The following is a 22115-nucleotide window of genomic DNA, read 5'->3' as shown; positions in this document are numbered from 1 at the left end:
TCCTCCTCCCTGCAGGAAAGGCTGCTGTTAGGGAACTGACCGGCAGGGGCAGCTCTCTTGCGGCAGGGATCTGCAGCCTCCGAGCCTTGGAAGGAAGTGGAAGGAGGAGGGGGTACTCAGGGATGGGGGACAGAAGGTGATTGGCTGGCCGCTGGACAGACAGGCAAGCCGGTTGGAGGAGGAGGCACTCAGGGGCGGGACAGGCTCCCTGGGTGTGTGTTAAGCGCTGAGTGGCACTTAAGCCATGAGATCAGCTCCTCCAAGCTCTTCCCAGATATATATTACTTGGAGCAGTTGAGTTCCCCAAGACAGAATGGAAGCTAATAAGAGTTCTAAGCAAAGAAGAGAAAACAAGAAACATGACTTGGATGAGGGCAAGGAGAGGGAAATGGCGCCCCCTTCAGTCCTGGGGGAGCCCTCTGTGAGCGGTCTCTACGTCCACGCATGGTAGATCGCTCCCAATGTATTGTTGACCTTTGACATGCTTTTTTAAAGGATGTTTCGGCAAGGGATGCACGATTTGAAAGTCTGGCCTAACGTGGAAGCTGATGGCTCGGAGCCCACCAAGACCCCCGGAAGGACTAGCAGTACTCTTTCAGAGGATCAGATGAGTCGGTTAGCCAAGGTGAGGTTGGGTTTTTCCTTGCATTGCTTGTGGTGCTGCTCCATAGTGTTCTACCTCTCTGGTGCACCTAGGGCGAGGTGCAAATTTAGCCTTGTGAATAGCTGCAGGGGGTCTGGCCCCGCTGGTGGAGCTCCTGATGATACCTGGGTTTTGGTGACCACACAGAGCGAGCCTGTGGTATGGTAGACTTAGACTCCGAGTGTCTTGGGTTCAAATCAGCAGTTACAATCCTAGAATCATAGAGTTGGAAGGGACCTACTGGGTCATGTAGTCCAACCCCCTGCACTATGCAGGACACTCACAACCCTCTTGCTCATCCCCTGTCACCTGCCACCCCCTTGAGCCTTCCCAGAATCAACCTCTCCATCAGATGGCTCTCCTGCCTCTGATTAAAAAGCTCCAAAGATGGAGAACCCACCACCTCCCGAGGAAGCCAGTTCCACTGAGAAACCACTCTGACTGTCAGGAACCTCTTCCGGATGTTGGGATGGAATTTAGAATCATAGAGTTGGAAGGAACCACCTGGGTCATCCAGCTTCTGTTTAAAAATTTCCAAACATGGAGAACCCACCACCTCCCGAGGAAGCCTGGAACGGAGGTTATGATCCTGTCTGTCTCACCCTCTGGAGATTAATCGTGCCCCTAAACTAAGGCACATCGAAGCTGCAGTGTACCTCTTCTAAGGCAGGCTTACCTTGGGATGCTTTTTTAAAAAAAAAGAACATATTCAAACCCTCATTTCTTCTTGGCAGGTAGCAGTGACCTACCCAAGGTTGATCTTGGAGCAGTCAGTCTAAGGTTGCACATTATCCGTAGTTACGGTTGCGTATTGTGAGCAGCGTTCATTTATTTACTTGGCTTCTGTCCCACCTTTCTCACTGGGATCCTAAAGCAGAGTTCCCCTCTCCAGGTAGTAGCTGGGGATCTCCTGGGATTGATCTCCAGATGTCAGAGATCCATTCCCCTGGAGGGCAAGGGTCCCGCCGGGCTACTGGTGGATGGTGGGGGTAAAGTTGCTAGAACTAGGTTGGAAACTCCTAGACAATTGGGGATGGAGCTTGAGAAAGACAGGAACCATAACTGAGTCCAGTGCCACAGAGCTCCCACCCCCTCCCCCCAAGCATCCATTTTCTCCAGATCTCTGGGGTCCGGAGATGAGCTGTCATTCCAGGGGATCTCCAGGTCCTACCTGGAGATTGGCATCCCTGTCCGGTGGTGTATAATGCCACAGAGTCTGCCTTTTAAAATTCCTCCCCATCGATGGTCATATCACCAGATAAATGTTGAACACATTTTTTAAAAAATATGTAAAAGATTAAGTTCTACCCATTCCGGAAATCGTTCCATGGCCATCATGAAGTCCCCGTTTTCCCGAAAACCTGGTTGAGAAAGCTTGCCCAACACGGTAAAACTTCTGCCTTAATACCCGAGTGCAGCTTTCACCCGTCCCAATCCGAATTCTAATCAGGCACTGGGGTTTTATGGCTGTCTCTGATCCAGCATTCCTCTTGTAGCCTTGCCTTTTCTTATAAATAAAAAAGGATTTTTTTTTTAAACACCCTTTTCCTCTTTGGAAGGCTGACTTGGATTATTAAACGGCGAACTCGTTGACCTTCGGTGCTGCGCGATGTCTCTGCCTGTGGAATAAAATATGATCAGAAATGCAGGTTCGGGTGCCTTGCCTTCTCCCAGAATGCTCACTGCTTGATGCCCCGTTGTAGATCAATCCTGCTTTCTGAGTTCTGCCAGAGTAATTTTGGGATCCTCCGAAAGGTGTCAGCGCGGCCTTTCTAAATTGGAGTCTGCAAAACATGCTGAAATTGGTTTCAGCATTAATATTTTACTAGGCTGAAAGCCCGTTCCACCCAGGGATGCAGCTGGTAGTAGCGGCGGGAGCCCACGATGGGCTCTCCATTGCCCTACCTGGGACGGTCCCGGCAGCCAGTCCGGCTGATGGGCGGCTGGAAAGGCAGCCTGGCAGCGCACCTCGCTGCTGGCTTCTGGGGACAGGCGTCTCAGGGGCCGGTCCAATCTGGGTGCTCCCAGCTTTGCTGGGGGTGCCTGGATTGGCCTGTGCAGCCAAAAGCAGTGTCCGGACACCCAGATGTGTCCTGGACACCGCTCCTTCCGTAGTGGCTCTGCTAAAATATTAGAACCACTAATGGTTAAAGATTTATCATATGACATGTGTAATATGTAGGACAGCTAGGAGACCTGAGGGTAATCTGGCAGCCAGGCAAGGGAGGTTCAGAAGTGGCTTGCCATTTCCTGTCTCCGTGTCATGACTCCTTGGGAGAACTACTCTCCAAATCCCATCCAAATACTAGTTCACCATGGTCCATACCGTCTGCTCAGACTGACTGCAGCTCTTTCCCATCACCTCCTGGCTGGTCCTTTTGACTGGAGAGGCCAGGGATTGAACCTGGGACCTTCAGAAGCTCTTCCACTGAGCCATGGCCCAGCCCTCATTCATGAAACTGCCTTACAGTGAATCAGACCCTTGATCCATCAAAATCAGTGTTGTCCACTCAGGCTGGCAAGATCCCAGGCAGAGGTCTTCTCCACCTTCTGATCCTTGTAACTGGAGAAGCTGGGGATTGAACCTAGAATGTCCTGCAAGCCCAGCAGATGCTCAAGCACTGAGACACAGCTCTTCTCAACCTTTGACCTCTTAAGCCCATATAAAATTCCTGAAGAAGGGGAGGGTTAGGTTTTGGTTAGTGGTCTGGGAGCAGGTCCTCGTGTCCATGCGTGACTAATAAGTGGGTCTCCTCGATGTAGGCCTCTGACACGGAGCACTTGGAAGAAGTAAGTAGTGCACAGGTGTGGCTTACGGGCATCCGCCTTGGACAGAGCGCATGGTTGTGGCCCTTGGGCGACTAACCTCTAATAATCTGAAAGCTCCTTTATTGAACCAGTGGGCAGTGATGCAGTTCTGGCGTTTTTCCCTTCAGTTTATGCCTCTTAACCTTCTCATGCTCGTAAAAAAACAATCTACTAATCGGATCTTGGTGTCATGCTGGACCCCAATTAAGTCCCTGATTTTGTGGTAGTTGTTGTGGCCCATTCAGACGTGTCAACTACCAGGTGTTGCCCCGATCCTGCAGCACCTCCCTCAGCTGTGCAATGTTCTGGAGTCCAGTAGTGCTGATTTGTAAAGGGAGGTGGGGTTTGATGCACCATAAGACCATCAATTAGTCTCTTGAACGATGTATTCATGAAACTGCTTTGTACTGAATCAATTGATCTATCAGGGGTGGCCAAACTTTGGCCCTCCAGATGTTCATGGACTACAATTCCCATGATCCCCTGCCAGTATGGTCTACTTGGACTAGTCATCTCTCTCCAGGGACTCGGGTGAAGGTCTATCACATCACCTATTAGCTGGTCCTTTCCACTGGAGATGCCGGGGATTGAACTTGGGACTTTCTGCATGCTAAGCAGAGGCTCTGCCACTGAGCCTGGCACTCAGGTCAAGGTCTTTCCCATCACCTCCTGCCTGGTCCTTTTAACTGAAGATGCCGGGGATCGAACCTGGGACCTTCTGCATGCTAAGCAGAGGCTCTGCCACTGAGCCTGGCACTCAGGTCAAGGTCTTTCCCATCACCTCCTGCCTGGTCCTTTTAACTGGAGATGCCGGGGATCGTACCTGGGACCTTCTGCATGCTAAGCAGAGGCTCTGCCACTGAGCCAGGCACTCAGGTCAAGGTCTTTCCCATCACCTCCTGCCTGGTCCTTTTAGCTGGAGATGCCGGGGATTGAACCTGGGACCCTCTGCATGCCAAGCAGAGGCTCTGCCACTGAGCCAAGGTCTCAGGCCAAGGTCTTTCCCATCCCCTCCTGCCTGGTCCTTCTAACTGGAGATGCCGGGGATCGAACCTGGGACGTTCCGCATGCCAAACAGAGGCTCTGCCACTGAACCACAAAAGGGCGGGGGTTGGTTTTGATTCTGTTGGGTATAGTTCTGACCCTGGAAGCCTTGGAGGCTTTGATGAAGTGGTTGCTCTTGTGTTTTGCACCCTTTCAATTGTGTTTTTGTCCTCTTAATAGCTTTAACTAAAACTTTAAGTGTGATGCATGCCCATTCCGGATTGTGCAGATTACTTCAATGTGAGCCTTTGTTGATCCTTTGAAAGGGGCCCTTTGAGCATCGCACTGCTTGTTTCCATAGAAACACTTTAATTCCTGCGTAGAGGATGTACCTGCATTTTTCTCCTGGTGTGCACAAAATGGATATGCTAAACATATTTTCGATTATGTGAGGACAGATCTCCACGACTTGCACCCTTTGAACGGTGCGTGACGCTTGCACCATGTTTTAAGCCCTTGCCTGTGTATCCTTGGTTAGGCCACCAAACTCTGAGATTGCCCACTGACCAGTGGCTCCTTGTTATTTAATAATGGTTAGGTTAAAAAGTAAAGGTAAAGGTATCCCCTGTGCAAGCACCGGGTCATGTCTGACCCTTGGGGTGACGCCCTCTAGCGTTTTCATGGCAGACTCAATACGGGGTGGTTTGCCAGTGCCTTCCCCAGTCATTACCATTTACCCACCAGTAAGCTGGGTACTCATTTTACCGACCTCGGAAGGATGGAAGGCTGAGTCAACCTTGAGTCAGCTGCTGGGATCTAACTCCCAGCCTCATGGGCAAAGCTTTCAGACTGCATGTCTGCTGCCTTACCACTCTGTGCCACAAGAGGCTCTAATGGTTAGGTTAAAGGGTGTTAATATTCCATGGCCAATGGCTTGAAAGTTTGCTAATGTGGGATAATCTGATTCAACGCTGGGAGGCGGATCCAAACACTGCTAGCTGGCAATTCTTGGCTTGGAGCATTAGTTTCTTTTGGTGGGGGGCAAGGGAGTCCAAGAGACCAGTTTGATGAGTCTGCTACTAAGGACAATAGGCGAAGTCATGCAGTGTACCACGTCTGTACAATATACTTGTGAAGTGGTATATTTGGGTTTTTTTGCATGGGAATAGATTCCTGCAAAAGGAGAGTTGGGCTTTTGTCTACTTTTCTTCCCCTCGTTCCATGAATGCAGGTTGATTCATTTGATTGGGTTCAGTTCTAGCCTACCTTCCATCTTTGAAGCCGGACACCATCCCCTGGAAAGAGAGAAAAGGGTGAGGCAAGGTCAAGCAAGGGTCCTATTCCTGTCGCTGAGTCCAAAGGTTGGATGGGGACTTCGAAGCCATCCAATTCTACCCCTGCTTGATGCAAGAAATCCTATATAGCATATTCTTGACTCGGCTGCTCAAAGGTCTCTAGCGAGCCCTCCCAGTTCTACGCATCAGATTTCTCCCACCATTCCAAAGGTGTTCCAGATGTTGTTCTGTGAAAGCTAACCCCCTATAACCCAATAAGGTCTATTGGACGAGAGCCAGTTTGGTGTAGTGGTTAGGAGTGCGGACTTCTAATCTGGCATGCCGGGTTCGATTCTATGCTCCCCCACATGCAGCCAGCTGGGTGACCTTGGGCTCACCACGGCACTGAGAAAACTGTTCTGACCGGGCAGTGATATCAGGGCTCTCTCAGCCTCATCTCCCTCACAGGGTGTCTGTTGTGGGGAGAGGAAAGGGAAGGCGACTGGAAGCCGCTTTGAGCCTCCTTCGGGTAGGGAAAAGCGGCATATAAGAACCAACTCTTCTTCTTCTTCAGTAATCTCAGGGCTCTCTCAGCCTCACCCACCCCACAGGGTGTCTGTTGTGGGGAGAGGAAAGGGAAGGCGACTGGAAGCCGCTTTGAGCCTCCTTCGGGTAGGGAAAAGCGGCATATAAGAACCAACTCTTCTTCTTCTTCAGTAATCTCAGGGCTCTCTCAGCCTCACCCACCCCACAGGGTGTCTGTTGTGGGGAGAGGAAAGGGAAGGCGACTGGAAGCCGCTTTGAGCCTCCTTCGGGTAGGGAAAAGCGGCATATAAGAACCAACTCTTCTTCTTCTTCAGTAATATCAAGGCTCTCTCAGCCTCACCCACCCCACAGGGTGTCTGTTGTGGGGAGAGGAAGGGAAGGTGATTGGAAGCCGCTTTGAGCCTCCTTCGGGTAGGGAAAAGCGGCATATAAGAACCAACTCTTCTTCTTCTATTGTTGCTCTTCAGCAACAACCGATAAGTCGTCCTTCTTCTCTGAGGCTGCCCACTGACCTGGGACTACTTATTAATAGTTAAGGGGTGTTCAACCTCCATGGTACATGGGTTGAAGACTTGCTATTTGCGGCCAACCCAGTTCTACACTGGGTGGTGGATCCAACGATTAAATCTCTGGGTTGAGTGAAGACACGGATGGTTCAGCTCCAAGCCACCAACTCTGTGTTAATTATAAGAACCCGGAGCAGCGACAAGCAAAAATGAGGAACTTATATACAAGTTTGTGGATCCCGGCAAGACACACAATTAGTCGTTCATGGAGGTCCCTGATAAGTCCATTACATGGTCCAGTAGGACATCCAGCATCATTGTCATTTATTATTATCTTGCCGCCAAGTTGTAGCTGACTTACGGCGACCCTGTAGTATTTTCAAGGTGAGAACTGTTCAAAGGTCCTTTGGCATTACCTGCCTCTGTGTTATGATCCTTGGAGGCCCTTCATGGTCTCCCATCCAAACACTAACCAGGATCGACCCTGCTTAGCTTCCAATAGTGAGCTAGCCTGGTCAGAGCTGTCCTTATGTATAGATTGCCAGAAACTATTGTGTAACGCTTCTCCTGGATATCCCTGGGGAGTATGCAAAGAGCAGAATATTTTCCATCACTATTTGGACGATTGCTCAAGAAAAAATTCCCTCCCCGTGTATAATTCCCCCCCCGCTCCCCCCCCTCTCCCCCCTTCCTCCTAGAACTCCACCAGAGTGCTCTGGACCTGTTGTGGTATTGCACTGTTCCATCGTTAAATTATTTTATTATATTGTTATACTGTTACATTATTATGTTATATGGTTACAACCACTGTTATTAATTACTGTATGTTTTAACGAAGACTGTTTCTTGTATCGTTGACTAGTTTTAATGTAAACCGCCCTGAGCCTTCGGGGAGGGCGGTATATAAATCTAAGTAAATGAAATAAATAAAATAAAATAATTTATAGATCTGTTTTTGGTTTCTCTTCAGGCAGCTCTTAGTTGACGTGGATTTCTCTCCACTCTCCCAAACGATTCTGTTCCAGAAGTGATGCTTAAAAAGGAGTGGTGCAAATTAATATTGTCATGCTATTTTTTCCTATTAAAAAAAATTAAACCTTTAAAACCTTTGTAGGTTGCAATATTAAGATAAAGTGTTGTGCTTGGTTAGAGGATATCCTATGTGGATATAGAATATTCAGTTTACCTTTGAATCCCAGATCCGGGATTCCACATCAGGGGAAACCCTCAGTCTCTATAACTTGTTTTTGGCCGTCCAGAGGAACTGGTTGGCCACCGTATGAGACAGGAGGCTGGATGAGATGGACCAGTGGTCCGATCCAGGAGGCCTCTTCTGAGGTTCTGTAAAGGCCTTGGTCTCTCTGCTCTGTTGTTGGCCGCCCAAAGGAACTGGTTGGCCACTGTGTGAGACAGGAGGCTAGACTAGGGACTGGTATGATCCAGCAGGGCTCTTCTGATGTTCTTACATTATTTACTCTGAATTAGATTGAGCTTTTGTATGTCAGTCATAGGTAACTATGGAGAAATGTGTCTGTCTGGCACTTCAGTGCACTACAGTTTAGGACTCCTATTCCGGACGGTCAGTTCATACATAGATGCTAACTCTGTGTCCATAATCTTGAGTGCATGGCTCAAATCTCTGCCCTCTTGGGTTGCCTGCAATAGATATATGGGGAATGACCTAGCTCGAATGAGTAACATTGCTTTCCATCTGGAAAATTAATCATGTTTAAGATTGCTCATTGCTAGGCAGACTTGCTAGAGAGCAATTTCTTTTCCACTCAATGAAGCTTTCGGTTGAAGCGTGTTTTGGACTGTGGTGAGAGGGTCTCCAGTGATAATTGGTGGGATCAAAACTGTTCTTTTCTTCTTGTTCTTTTTTCCCCTCCCCGTATTAAGCTGTTTGGAAAACATTTTCTTTTTACAAAATATTTTTAATTGCAAGTTTTAAGGCATATAATAATTTGAAAGAGAATAGCGGATAAGGAAAAGAGAAATCAAAAAAGGTAGTGTCCAAAACATACAATTACCAATCAATCAAATTGTTTAAGTTTATAACAAGTCTACTTACTTCTCCTATATTTATCTATTGTAGTGTTGTAATTTTTTTGTGCCTGCCACCATGGTATTAAAAGTATTTATTATTATTATTATTGTTGTTGTTGTTGTTGTTGTTGTTGGAAATTATGGGGTTTTATTGTATTTTATTATTCTTTTATTCTTTGTAAACCACTGTGAGCCCAGTTGGGAACGGTGGTATATAAATCCAACAAACAAATAAATAAATAAATAAAATTTTGTGAAAAAAAATCCTGTATCTTTTTAAAATCACTATCATACTATTCCCGTCAAGCCCAATCTAAAAGGGAATTTTCTTCAAAACCACAAATTATCAATCTCTCCCCCCGCTTTTATGCAAAAGGTCAATAGAGGTTTTCCAGTTAGCCATTTTCTTTCCTCTAATCAAAGGTGAATCAAACAGCCAGTCCTCTACTATAAGTTGTGAAACATTTTCCGCCCTTGGTCTCTCCCGCAGGGATGCTCGTGCAATGAATCTTTTGTGCACATTGGCTGTTCAGCACGTCTTAATTGCTCCGTGAAATACAGGTCACGTATATTCATATATATTCTTTTCCCACCACTGGCTTCAACATGATGCATCTCCAGAAAGTTCCCCCCTCTCTCTCTCTTCTTTGCCCGCAGCCATTTAAATAATACGTCTGTGTATTTCCTCCGTGGCAGCTCACCAAGTCTCACCGGCAAGGCCACATGGTGAAAGTAGACTGGCTGGACAGGTTGACCTTTCGAGAAATCGAGATGATCAACGAGGTAGGTCAGAGCATGGGCTGGGCGCCTAATGAGTTTCAAGATCTGTCTGGCTGTAGGATCCGTGGAACATTCAAAAATCTGCCGTTTCTGCTCTCTCTGGAGAACAGTTTAATGCGCTGGGGTGGTGGACTTTTAAATGGGGTTCTGGGGCTTGAAGGTAATTTTGGGGGATTTGTCCACGAGAAAGTCTGTTGATCTTCTTTGAAATACATCTTACCTGCCTGGTTGCTGATCGTCTTCTGTGTTTGTTTGGGAGCCTGGGGTGAGTTTTGGAGTGCTCCGCAGGAAGTCCTGAATACATAAGCCCACAGTAGTGAAACTCCTTGCATGTAGAAAGCTACTTGCAAGGGGGTTATAATTCTAGCCTGGGCTTTCTCAACAGAGTTTCGTGAAACTCTGGGTTTTTTTGCTGGCCCTGGAAGGGTTTCCCAAATGGGTGGGAGTTCATTTTTTATATATATTGTTTAAAAAAATGTTAAACATTTATCGGATGATATGACCATATATGTTCATGTTGACCCCCCCCCCCAATGGCCAATGCTGGGCCTGAAGCGAATGGGAAGGCTGTTTGCACAGTTATGCTTCCCAACCATATTCTGCATGATTGCACCACTTCTGGAGTTTCTTGAAGCCACCTCTCTCCCCGCCTGCTGGACAGCATTATTGGCTTCCAGGAGGGGCTGGAAGAGCTCATAGAATTGCAGTTAAGGATGCCAACCCCACCAGATGAACACTGGAGGTTTCCCAGAAGGACAACTGATCTCTGGAGTGTTTGAATCTCTTATTTATCTATTTAAAGCATTCGTGCCACTTTCCCTAGAGAAAATGGGCATTTTCACATTACTGTTCTAACCCAGATATCACTCATTGTTGGCCCAATTTCAAGTAAAGCGATACAGGAACAGGAGTTTCGCATAGCAATTCCTTCCACTCTAAACAGTGTCACTTTTTGCCCATGCGAGCTGGCTCAGAGGGTTGTTGTACGTTCTAAGCTGAGTGTGATAGTGCTATAACGCCATAGCAGCACCATTGGGATCAGTTGACCACTTATAATCTGGTCAAGTTATCTCAGTGGTAGCGCTATAGCACTCATCTAAGAATGTTAAACCTGGAAGTGTGGGGTTTAGGGAGGGGAGGTTATAATGCCATGCTGGCCACCTTTCCAGAGAGCCAGTTTGGTGTAGTGGTTAGGAGTGCGGACTTCTAATCTGGCATGCCAGGTTCGATTCTGCGCTCCCCCACATGCAACCAGCTGGGTGACCTTGGGCTCGCCACAGCACTGATAAAACTGTTCTGACCGGGCAGTGATATCAGCGCTCTCTCAGCCTCACCCACCCCACAGGGTGTCTGTTGTGGGGAGAGGAAAGGGAAGGCGACTGTATGCCGCTTTGAGCCTCCTTCGGGTAGGGAAAAGCAGCATATAAGAACCAACTCTTCTTCTTCTTCTTCAGTAGAAGCAAAATCAACGTTTCAAGTACACAGTAGTATACAGCCCTGTTTATCGATTATGATTAGTTAGTTTCCCTTGGGGAGTAAGTCTTACCTGAATTGTAAAGCTGTGACCTCTTCGGGTAGTAGTTTCAAGTACACAAAGAAGTCATTCATTTAATCTGGAGTTCAGCCGTAATTCCAGGTGGGGGCTGGCCAACCTTCTTAGGGACTCTGTATGGGCGGAAGGGCGACCTATAAATGCATCGAATAAATAAACTTACCGTCTTCCTAGCCGATCATCTCTTTCCTCCTCTTTTTTTTTATTTTGGCTGCCGTCTAGAGCGAGAAGCGGAGTTCTAACTTCATGTATCTGATGATCGAGTTTCGCTGTGCGAAATACGACGACAAAGAATACGCAATTGTGTATTACGAGAAGGTAGGCAACTTGCGCGGTGTGTGTGTGTGTGTGTGTGTGGGGGGAGTAGCTTTCTTGGAAACGGGCATTGCCCAAGCAGCATGCGTATATATCCTTTTAGACGCATCCTCCTGCCGAGACGGTCTGTTACCTTCCGGGGTAGCGGCAGACGGCTGCCAGGTGGCAGACGTCTTCTCCTGCATGCAAACGGCTCAGCTCAGCAGCGGGATGATTACAGCTCCCAATCTTTCCTGTAATGCTCTTCAAGATAGCAAAGTTTTAATAAGCGCCGGTGATTTAAGAAGTCTTCAGATTCACTGTCTCAGCTGCTCCCTGTTGTTTCCTTCCCTTGCCTGGGGGAAAACAGAACAACGTGTATCTTGCTGGAATTTTTTTTGAGCAGGCCCCTTTGGGGTTCTAAATCCAAAAGTACAAAAATAAAAATCAAACAAACTACGTTCTAATATTACGTTTAAAGATGGCGTAAACAGCCTTCTCTGAATGGCTACGAAACCAGAATTTCATAGAATCATAGAATGATGGAAGGGGCCATACAGGCCATCTAGTCCAACCCCCTGCTCAACGCAGGATCGGCCCTAAGCATCCTAAAGCATCCAAGAAAAGTGTGTCTCCAACCTTTGCTTGAAGACTGCCAGTGAGGGGGAGCTCACCACCTCCTTAGGCAGCCTATTCCACTGCTGAACTACTCTGACTGGGAAAAGTTTTTTCCTGATATCTAGCCTATATTGTTGTACTTGAAGTTTAAACCCATTACTGCGTGTCCTCTCCTCTGCAGCCAGCAGAAACAGCATCCTGCCCTCCTCCAAGTGATAACCTTTCAAATACTTAAAGAGGGCTATCATGCCCCCTCTCAACCTCCTTTTCTCCAGGCTGAACATTCCCAAATCCCTCAACCCTCAATTTTATTGAGAAAACAGATTGTACATGGAAATCTGAGTCAAGAGTAAAACAATATAAATTGTATAAAGAGAGACTTACCCCAGAATAATGAAAACTCAGTCCTAGGGTAATTCCAGCGGGTAGCCATGTTGGTCTGAAGCAGCAGAACTGATTTTGAATCCGGTAGCACTTTTAAGACCAACAAAGTTTTAATCGAGGCGTGAGCTTTCTCATCCTAGAGTTCAGATACAGTTCAGTAGTCTGAAATCTCTTCTGGGGAACCTGGTCTGCTAAGAGAACTTGGCCTATGAAGTGACTTTCAGTCTCGCGAAATTCTCCGAGCAGAATGGAACGTGAGATTAATACTGTCAAATCCATAGTACATGATGGTTTGTCTCTGGAGGGTATTTCTATGCAAGAGGCTAGATTGTTAATTAACAAACATCCTCAGATTCCATCAGATTTCATCATGAGGGTATGGTTCCACCCCAGACACAAAATGGCCACTGCAGGAGGTGGAGCCTATCATGCATCAGCTTCCCATTCTAGGATTCTGTGAGTCTAGTTCAGCAGTGGAATGCGCTGCCTAAGGAGGTGTGGAGCTCCCCCTCACTGGTGGTCTTCAAGCAGAGGCTGGACAGATCCTTCTCATGGATGATTGAGGCTGATCCTGCATAGAGCAGAGGGTGGGACTAGATGGCCTGCATGGCCCCTTCCCACTCTAGGATTCTGTGAGTCTAGTTCAGCAGTGGAAGGGGCTGTCTAAGGAGGTGGGGAGCTCCCCCTCACTGGCTGTCTCCAAGCAGCCGTTGGACAGATCCTTCTCCTGGATGCTTGAGGCTGACCCTGCACTGAGCAGGGGGTGGGACTAGATGGGCTGGAGGGCCCCTTCCCACTCTATGGTTCTATGAAGGCTATATAAAGGTTGAAATAAACTTTACTGGAAGTTGTTAGACTTTTTTTTGTCTATTTCTGTTACATTGACTATTAACAACTGATATTGACATTTATTGGCGGGGGGGGGGAATCTATCTTTGAAGAAGCATATTCCTGTTTTGAAGGACTTATTTAAAATACCTTCCGATATATGATTTTGGTTTATTTTTGCCTCAAACATTTTTTCCATTGCTGCAAACTACATCCTTCTGTTATTTCTTCTAGCCTGGCGGTCCCCCGGTATTACAACCAGCCTCCAGATGAGAGAAAATGGCCGCTCTAGAGGGTGTCCTTTATACCTCGTTGTAACCCGTGCCCTCTTAAGCTCCACCCCCAAACCTTCAGGAACATCCCTGCCAGGAGTTGGCAGCCATGTCTTTCTACTGGTGTACTTTCAGTAGCTGTGGCTCTTCACTCTGGTCTTCTAAAACTGGAGACATTTAATGTGATTCTTTGTCTTACTTTGTTGTCTAGGATGGCGATGAGTCGTCCCCAATTTTAACCAGCTCGGAGATTGTTAAAGTTCCCGATCCCCAGATGTCTATGGTAAGTTATTATCTGCAGGGCCGTGGTGGTGGTGGTGGTGGAGAAAGATAAGGGAGGGGTGTTCCTTTTGTTTTTAATGACACAAAACCCCCAAATTATTCCTTTGTCTTCCTTTATTGGTCAACCCATTTGACCAAAAGTCACACACAAAAAAGTTTTTTTCTGTATTTTTAAAGTACTTTTTATTTTGAAAAGAAGAGAGAGAAATATGAAAGAAACGTAGAAGGGAAACATAAAAGGAAAAAAGGTTATATATAATAATTCATATTATTCAAATATTACTGTAAACCGCACCATATATTAGACAGACAAGCTGAACATTTCTCCCCAAGGTTGTTATCATATTTTTTGTAATAACCCTTTGTTCAGTTATTTCTAAAATTACAGCTAATCTGTGTTACCACTATATTATTTTTCATCATTACCATATTAACCATCTCATTACGTACAATAAGCACTAAGCTATCAAAATCTATTTAAAAACCCATTAAATAGCTCACAATGAAGTACAAATTCATATTTTAAATATTATTGTTCAAATTCCATTTCTTTATATAAACATTTTTTACCCTTGTTTAACTGATACGACATTAAATATATATCTACATACCGTTGCAAATTATCTATATAAATTATTAAATATCTATATAAAACTCTATACTACTATAAATTAACTATATGCAATTTTAAATTACTTTCCCCTCCTTATGGTATACATTTTAATTCCACTTTAGTTCTAAATTTGCAATTAACCCTTTATTTTTAATTTTTTAAAATACCTCACACGCATGACATGACACACGCGTGCCTAAAAATGGTTATATCAACCAAGAAATGGTATGCCTGGTGTGGAGTGAGGCCAAAATCCATGATGGATCCTTGGAAGTTTCCCACAAACCAGAGATATTAATGTAACTTGACAACCTCTGCATTACAGAACAGTAAATTGTGGAGGTGGAACCTGCCGTTAGAGATCGCTAAGTGAATTCTGTGGGGGTGAAGGGAAGGAGATATTGAACATTGATGAGATTAGTGGCAACTTTCCTGGAGAGCCTGTTGTCTCAAAGATACGCATTCCTGTTTTGCATGGGGAGAGATATGCTTGTGTATCAGCCCTTGCAATCTCACGAATGTAATCTGAAGAGTCCAGGTAAGACCTGGAGGCCTGACATCGGGCTGGCTTCCATGTTTTTGCTTGGGAGCAGGATGCCCACCTTTGTGTTTAAATGTATTTGCTGTTTAATTCATTGTCCATTTTAACAACCAGTTTGGTGTAGTGGTTAAGAGCAGTGGCTTCCAATCTGGTCAGCCGGGGTTGATTCCCTGCTCCTTCACATGCAGCCAGCTGGGTGACCTTGGCTCTCTCAGCCTCACCTGAGATGCTTTAGGATGCTTAGGGCTAATCCTGCATTGAGCAGGGGGTTGGACTAGATGGCCTGTATGGCCCCTTCCAACTCTAGGATTCTATGATTCTACACCTATCACACAGAGTGTCTGTTGTGGGGAGAGGAAAGAGAAGGCGACCATAAGCTGCTTTGAGACACCTGGTAGAGAAAAGCATCACAAAAAAAAGCCAACTCTTGTTCTTGTTGTTGTTGTTGTTGTTGTTGTTGTTGTTCTTCTTCTTCTTCTTCTTCTTCTTCTTCTTCTTCTTCTTCTTCTTCTTCTTCTTCTTCTTCCTCTACCTTTTTCTCTTCCTCTTCTTCTTCTTCATCTTCCTCCTCCTCCTCTTCTTCTTCTTCCTCCTCCTCCTCTTCTTCTTCTTCTTCTTCTTCCTCTTCTTCTTCCTCTTCCTCTTCATGTGCTGTCTATGTTTGTGCTGTCTGTAAACTACCTGCTCAAAGTGTGTGTGTGCATGTGTGTGTGTGGGGGGGGGCGGTTCTGGCCACTACCATCCTCAGCATTTCCAGAAACTAGAGCTGGCAGAATCTATGCCAGAGCACTGGGGCAGCTCCTGTCATGTCTGAACTGAATTTACACCCCTTTGACTTGTGTGTGTGTGTCTTTACGTTTCAGGCTAACTGCTCATTCTTTGGAATATTTCCCCCCTCTCACAGGAGAACTTGGTAGAAAGCAAACACCACAAACTGGCGCGAAGCTTACGAAGTGGACCATCTGACCACGATCTCAAGCCCAACGCTGCCACGCGAGATCAGCTCAACGTAAGCCGTTTGGTGCCATTTTGGTTCTCCGCCTCTGCGGCCACCTTGGAAGGGGCCTTTTACTGTTGATTGGAAACAGGCCAGGAGAGAAGTTTTCGGGCAACTAAGAATAAGCCACTGCTGAACGTACTTGCTCCCTCTTTTTGCTAAAACACTCTCTCTAAATCTGCACTGGAGAAATTTTGTGGAGGAAATGGAAGAAGAAATGCTATAGAGTGGGGCTTCCCAACCTCAGGCCCAAGAGCTGCATTAGGCCCCTGACTCAGTGGCCAAAAAGGCAAATTGGGCTGTATCAAATGGAGTATCGTGTCCAGATCACGGGAGGTGATGGTACCGCATTACTCTGCTCTGGTTCGGCCTCACTTGGAGTCCTGTGTTCAGTTTTGGGCACCCCAGTTGATGAGGGATGTTGACAAACTGTCCAGAGGAGGGTAACAAAGATGGTGAGGGTTTTGGAGACCAAGACTTATGAAGAAAGGTTGGGGGAGCTTGGTCTGTTTAGCCTAGAGAGGAGACAACTGAGAGGGGATCTGATAGCCATTTTCAAGTATTTAAAATATATTTACAATATTAACTCCCACCCACTCAGGAAAACCCTAGTTGAGACGAAACAACCAGGGCCTCACGAAACCCTGGTTGAGAAAGCCTGATCTATTCAGACTGGCAGCACTTCTCCAGGGTCTCAGGAGGAGATCTTTCCGATCCCCTTCTACCTGGTTCTTTGAAATGGAGATGCCAGGGATCGAACCTGGGACCTTCCGTGTGCCAAGCAGAGGCTCTACCTCTGAGCCATGATCCCTTCTCATTGTAAAGAATCTACTTTCAGCTCCACAAGTATTTTTCACCAGGTATTGTGCCGCCTTCTTTTTGGAAGCAGAGATTGGGTTCTAAGAGCCAAAAACCCACCAATTTTTTAAAATGCAGAGTTTAGGACACCGTTCTGTTTAATCCATTTTTATTTGGGATCGGCCGGTAGCCCCGTGCAGGTTATGGCGAGGGGGTGGGGGTTCTAAAAATGGAAACGGAGAAATACACAAGCTCTTTCTTCTTCAGATCATTCTGGGCTACCCTCCCACGAAGCAGCTGACACACGAGGAGCAAGATCTCGTCTGGAAATTCCGATACTATCTCACTAATCAAGAAAAGGTAGGCATCAGATCCTTTTTGTAAAAAAAAGTATATTCTCTCCCCCTCCTTCCTTTCATGTGCTTTTCTGGATAAGAAGTTTCTTTAGGAATAGAGAATTAGAAAGCATAATATTCACAGAAGTGTATTACTTTGGATTTTAAAATCTTTTGACGCATACCAGTGTGTCCCCTTCCTCCAGTCCGGTGTAGTGGTTAAGAGCAGCGGCTTCTAATCTGGTGAACCGGGTGTGATTCCTCACTCCTACAACATGCGCACAGCTGGGTGACCTTGGGGCTCTTCAAAGTCCTGTTAGAGCTGTTCTCACAGAGCAGTCCTGTCAGAGCTCTCTCAGCCTCTTCTTTCTCACAGGGTGTCTGTTGTGGCAGGAGGATGGGAAGGCAATTGTAAGCTGCTTTAGGACTACTTTAGATAGCGAAAAGTGTGGTATAAGACTTCATCTTCTTCTTCTTCCTCCTACCAAATCCCATGGATTGAACCCGGGAACTTTTGCATTCCACGCCGAGGTTCTACCACTGAGCCAAAGCCCCCAAATGAAAAAGGGTATTTGGATGTAAAGATAAGGAACTTCAGTTGCTTTCACCTCTTCTCCTGAACCCCCTCTGGTACCCTGGCTTGACGGCACCTGTTTGAAACTCTAAATCTTGGAGAAAGCTCAGCCGTTTATGGCTTTCTGTTTCAGGCTCTGACCAAGTTCTTGAAATGCGTCAACTGGCACCTCCCGCAAGAAGCCAAACAAGCCCTGGAGCTCTTGGGCAAGTGGAAGCCCATGGATGTGGAAGACGGCTTGGAGCTTCTGTCCTCGCAGTTCACGAACCCAACGGTGCGCCGCTATGCAGTCGCCAGGTTGCAGCAGGCTGACGATGAGGTGCGGAAATGGGCGGGTTTGCCTTCCGAGCTCTCCTGGCATCTAAAATCCTTCCCCACGCCCTGGATCTCAAGTCCACTTGTCTACAGATCCTTGCGGGGGATAGCAGGGGAATGGACAGGTCTATCAGGGGCTAGTTGCCATTCATTCATTCATTCATTCATTCATTCATTCATTCATTCATTCATTCATTCATTGACCTGCCCTGAGAGGCTATATGGGAGTGGTTGGATATAAATTGTACTATAAATAAATATAAATGCATTCATGCATTGATTCATGCATTGATTCATGCATTGATTCATGCATTGATTCATTGATTCATTGATTCATTCATTCATTCATTCATTCATTCATTCATTCATTCATTCATTCATTCATTCATTCATTGACCTGCCCTGAGAGAGTATATGGGAGTGATTAGATATAAATTGTACTATAAATAAATATAAATGCATTCATTCATTCATTCATTCATTCATTCATTCATTCATTCATTCATTCATTCATTCATTCATTGACCTGCCCTGAGAGAGTATATGGGAGTGATTAGATATAAATTGTACTATAAATAAATATAAATGCATTCATTGATTGATTGATTCATTCATGCATGCATTGATTGATTGATTGATTGATTGATTCATTCATTCATTCATTCATTCATTCATTCATTCATTCATTCATTCATTGACCTGCCCTGAGAGAGTATATGGGAGTGATTAGATATAAATTGTACTATAAATAAATATAAATGCATTAATTGATTCATTCATTCATTCATGCATGCATTGATTGATTGATTGATTGATTCATTCATTCATTCATTCATTCATTCATTCATTTATTAACCTGCCCTGAGACACTATATGGGAGTGGTTGGATATAAATTGAACTATAAATAAATATAAATGCATTCATTTATTAATTTATTCTGCCGTGGAGAAAGAAACTTACATTTATTTTAATATTTTTTTCTGCCCAACCTTTTGATTCCTGACATGCGAAGGCTTGCTGTGAAAGAGGACTAGATCCGTGTCCCATTGAAACCCGTGCAGCATAAAACCCATCTCCAGAAACCTCTCTTGACATCACTGGAGTAGGGGTGCTTTCGTTCCAATTCATGCCCTCCACTCCCCCCCCCCCCTTAGCTAACCCCTCTCCTTGACAAACTAGCTTAACGTCCTGCTTTCCTGGCACTTCTGGACCACTCTCTCATTGCCCTCCTCGTTTTTGCTTCCTCTAAGGATCTGCTGATGTACCTGCTGCAGCTCGTCCAGGCGCTGAAATATGAGAACTTTGAGGACATCAAGAACGGGTTGGAACCCACCAAGAAGGACAGCCAGGGTTCCATGTCGGAGAGCACCGTGACGTCAAGCACGACGACGGCAGAAATAGACAGGTAGATGTCTGAAAGACAAACAGCGCTACCCCCTGAAACGAATTCCAAACTATGAATCTCAACAGAACATAGGAAAACCCATGTTGGATCAGGCCAATGGTCTGTCCATTCCAACACTCTGGGCCACTCAGTGGCCAAAACCCAGGGGTCATCAGGAGGTCCACCAGCAGGGCCACAACTCCAGAAGCCCTCCCATTGTGCCCCCCTCCCCAAAGCACCAAGAAGACAGGGCTTCACTGCCCCAGACAGGGTGTTCCATCTATACCTTGTGTCTAATAGCCACTCATGGACCTTTCCAATCCACTCTTGAAGCTGCCTGTTCTGCCACCGCTTCCTGCAGCAGTGAATTCCACACGTTAATTACTCTTCGTGTAAATATTTCCTCGGATCTGTTCTAAGCTTACTGCTCATTCATTTCATGAGTTCTCGTACAGTGAGAAAGGCTGAAAGGTATCTCTTTCTCTTCCTTCTCTACCCCATGCATAATTTTGTAAGCCTCTGTCGTGTCACCCCCTCAGTCTCTTGGACCCTTACTCTAGGATTCCCACGCCTAAACCTTTATTATTTTCCCCAGTTCTCAGATCATCACCAGTCCGCTTCCCTTGGTCTCTTCCCCACCTCCTGCATCAAAAGCCAAGGAGCCCGTGGACAGTGAAAACCTAGAAGTAAGTAAAGCTCTGAAATATATCGTAGCAGTGGAGTGAACTAGTTAGAGAGTTGCTGTTTTGAATTTTGTCTCAAGCACAAACGCGTGTGGTACGGTGGCACAGGCGAGCACTGAAACCTGAGGCAGCCAGTGCGTGGCGTGGCGGGGAGGGTCAGCTTTGCCTCTCGAGGAGGGGAGGGCGGGGCTAAGCCGAAACCTTTGTGAAATCATCACAACCGAGGCTCGAGTTTGGATTGTTCCAGTTTATAAGGCAGGAAGGTGGGACCAAGTCAACACATGCCTGGTTCGTTTTATGGATTCTCTGCAGCAGTCAACTTGTGGCTCTTCCACCGTGACCAATAAAGCTTTCTTTCTTTATTAATTCACCGTTAGCAAGACCTTTGCACATTTCTGATCTCCCGAGCTTGCAAGAATTCCACACTGGCCAACTACTTATATTGGTAAGTCCAATTCTTGGGCGTGGAATCGGGGTCCCTGTGGGTGGGCAGGGAGTTGTGAATTCCTGCATTGTACAGGGGTTTAGACGAGATGACCCTGGGTATCCCTTCTACGGTTCTATAATTCAGGTGTCCTTAAGAGAACATAAGAGAAGCCATGTTGGATCAGGCCGATGGCCCATCTTTATTATGGATATTTGTAATTTGTAAACTGCCTTGGTTGACCTTGTGAGGGCAGAAAATTGGAGCAGAGCATTAGTAAGGAGAGCCAGAATGCAGCCAGCTTGGGTGACCCTGGACCAGTCACAGGTCTCCTAGAGCTGTTCTCACAGAGCAGTTCTCTTACAGCTCTCTCAGCCCCACCAACAACGCTGGTTTGTTGTGGAGAGAGGAAGGGGAAAGTTTTCTGTAAGCTGTTTTGGGACTCCTGGTAGTGAAAAGTGAGGTAGAAAAAACAGCTCGTTCTAAATTTATAAAATAATAGAAGATGGCCCATCTGTATCCCCTGCTGGTTGTCGTCATGTTGAGGTTGTGTGTATCCTTAACAGGTATGTGATCGTGGAATGTGAGGATCAAGACACCCAGCAGAGAGATCCGAGGACTCACGAAATGTACCTGAATGTCACACGGAGGTTCAGCCAAGCTCTGCTAAAGGTAACATTTACGGATTTCTGTTTTTTTAATTTCTATTGTGATTTTCTCTCCAGTTGCTCCCCCTCCCCAATTTAGAGTGCCGGCCTGTAATCTGGAGAGTCGGGTTTGGTTCCCCACTCCTCCACGTGCAGCCAGCTGGGTGCCCTTGGGCCATTCTCAGTTCTTTCAGAGCTCACTCCGCCCCCCCTCCCTCCCTCACAGGGTGTCTATTGTGGGGAGAGGAAGGGAAGGCGATTATCAGCCATTTTGAGATCCCTTTGGGTAGTGAAAAGCAACTCTTCTTCTTAATCCACACAGCAACAACAGATAGGCTAGGCTGAGAGATATAATTTGTTTTGGGTCACACCAAGAGTTGAATCCGGAATGATTGTTGTTGACACCGTTATCAAAGAGCTGAAAGGTCAGGTTGTCAACCATCAGCTGCCAGTGTTCAGGGATTTCTTGTCTGCGTTTTGCTGAGGAAAATGAAAGGGGGACCCTGGAGGGTGGGCATTCCCTTTTGAGTGAGCAGAGTTTATTATTTGCCCATTTTGAGAGCAATAATCACTGTTGTGCCTGTTCTGGTCAGAATAATGACAGCAATAGGATTTTGTCTCCCTCTGCGTTGACTCAGGGCGATAAATCTGTCAGGGTGATGCGCTCCTCCTTGGCGGCCCAGCAAACGTTCGTGGATCGACTGGTGCACCTCATGAAAGCCGTGCAACGGGAAAGCGGGAACCGGAAGAAAAAGGTTGTCTGTGTTCTCCTCACTCCTCACTCCCCACTCCCCATCCCTTCCTTCCTGGTCTGTAGAGAAATGTCTTTATGCAAGAATAATAATTCATACTTTGCCAAAGAATGTTTTCTGACACCCAGGAAGGACTTGCGAGATTAATTCAGGTCCCGAGACAACCATAGTTTGATATTTACACCTCTTGATATGGAATCTCTATTACCTGTTCCCTCACTCTGGATCAGTGGT

At 46.2% G+C, this 22115-nt stretch overlaps 1 protein-coding gene across 1 annotated transcript in view; it reads left to right on the top strand.

Annotated features, from left to right (window-relative positions):
• LOC143841700 (phosphatidylinositol 3-kinase catalytic subunit type 3) overlaps window positions 1-22115 on the top strand; it is a 51616-nt gene that overhangs the window by 5605 nt on the left and 23896 nt on the right. The window contains exons 4-15 of the mRNA XM_077346379.1: window positions 496-625; window positions 9504-9590; window positions 11362-11457; window positions 13747-13818; window positions 15876-15980; window positions 17034-17126; window positions 17809-17994; window positions 19242-19396; window positions 19971-20061; window positions 20436-20503; window positions 21049-21154; window positions 21768-21884. Coding sequence (XP_077202494.1) covers window positions 496-625; window positions 9504-9590; window positions 11362-11457; window positions 13747-13818; window positions 15876-15980; window positions 17034-17126; window positions 17809-17994; window positions 19242-19396; window positions 19971-20061; window positions 20436-20503; window positions 21049-21154; window positions 21768-21884 — 1306 coding nt within the window. The remainder of the gene's footprint in view (window positions 1-495; window positions 626-9503; window positions 9591-11361; window positions 11458-13746; window positions 13819-15875; window positions 15981-17033; window positions 17127-17808; window positions 17995-19241; window positions 19397-19970; window positions 20062-20435; window positions 20504-21048; window positions 21155-21767; window positions 21885-22115) is intronic.

Source organism: Paroedura picta, chromosome 7, assembly GCF_049243985.1.
Source record: "Paroedura picta isolate Pp20150507F chromosome 7, Ppicta_v3.0, whole genome shotgun sequence".
Taxonomy (NCBI): Eukaryota; Metazoa; Chordata; class Lepidosauria; order Squamata; family Gekkonidae; genus Paroedura; species Paroedura picta.
This window is presented reverse-complemented; position numbering and strand designations above follow the sequence as displayed.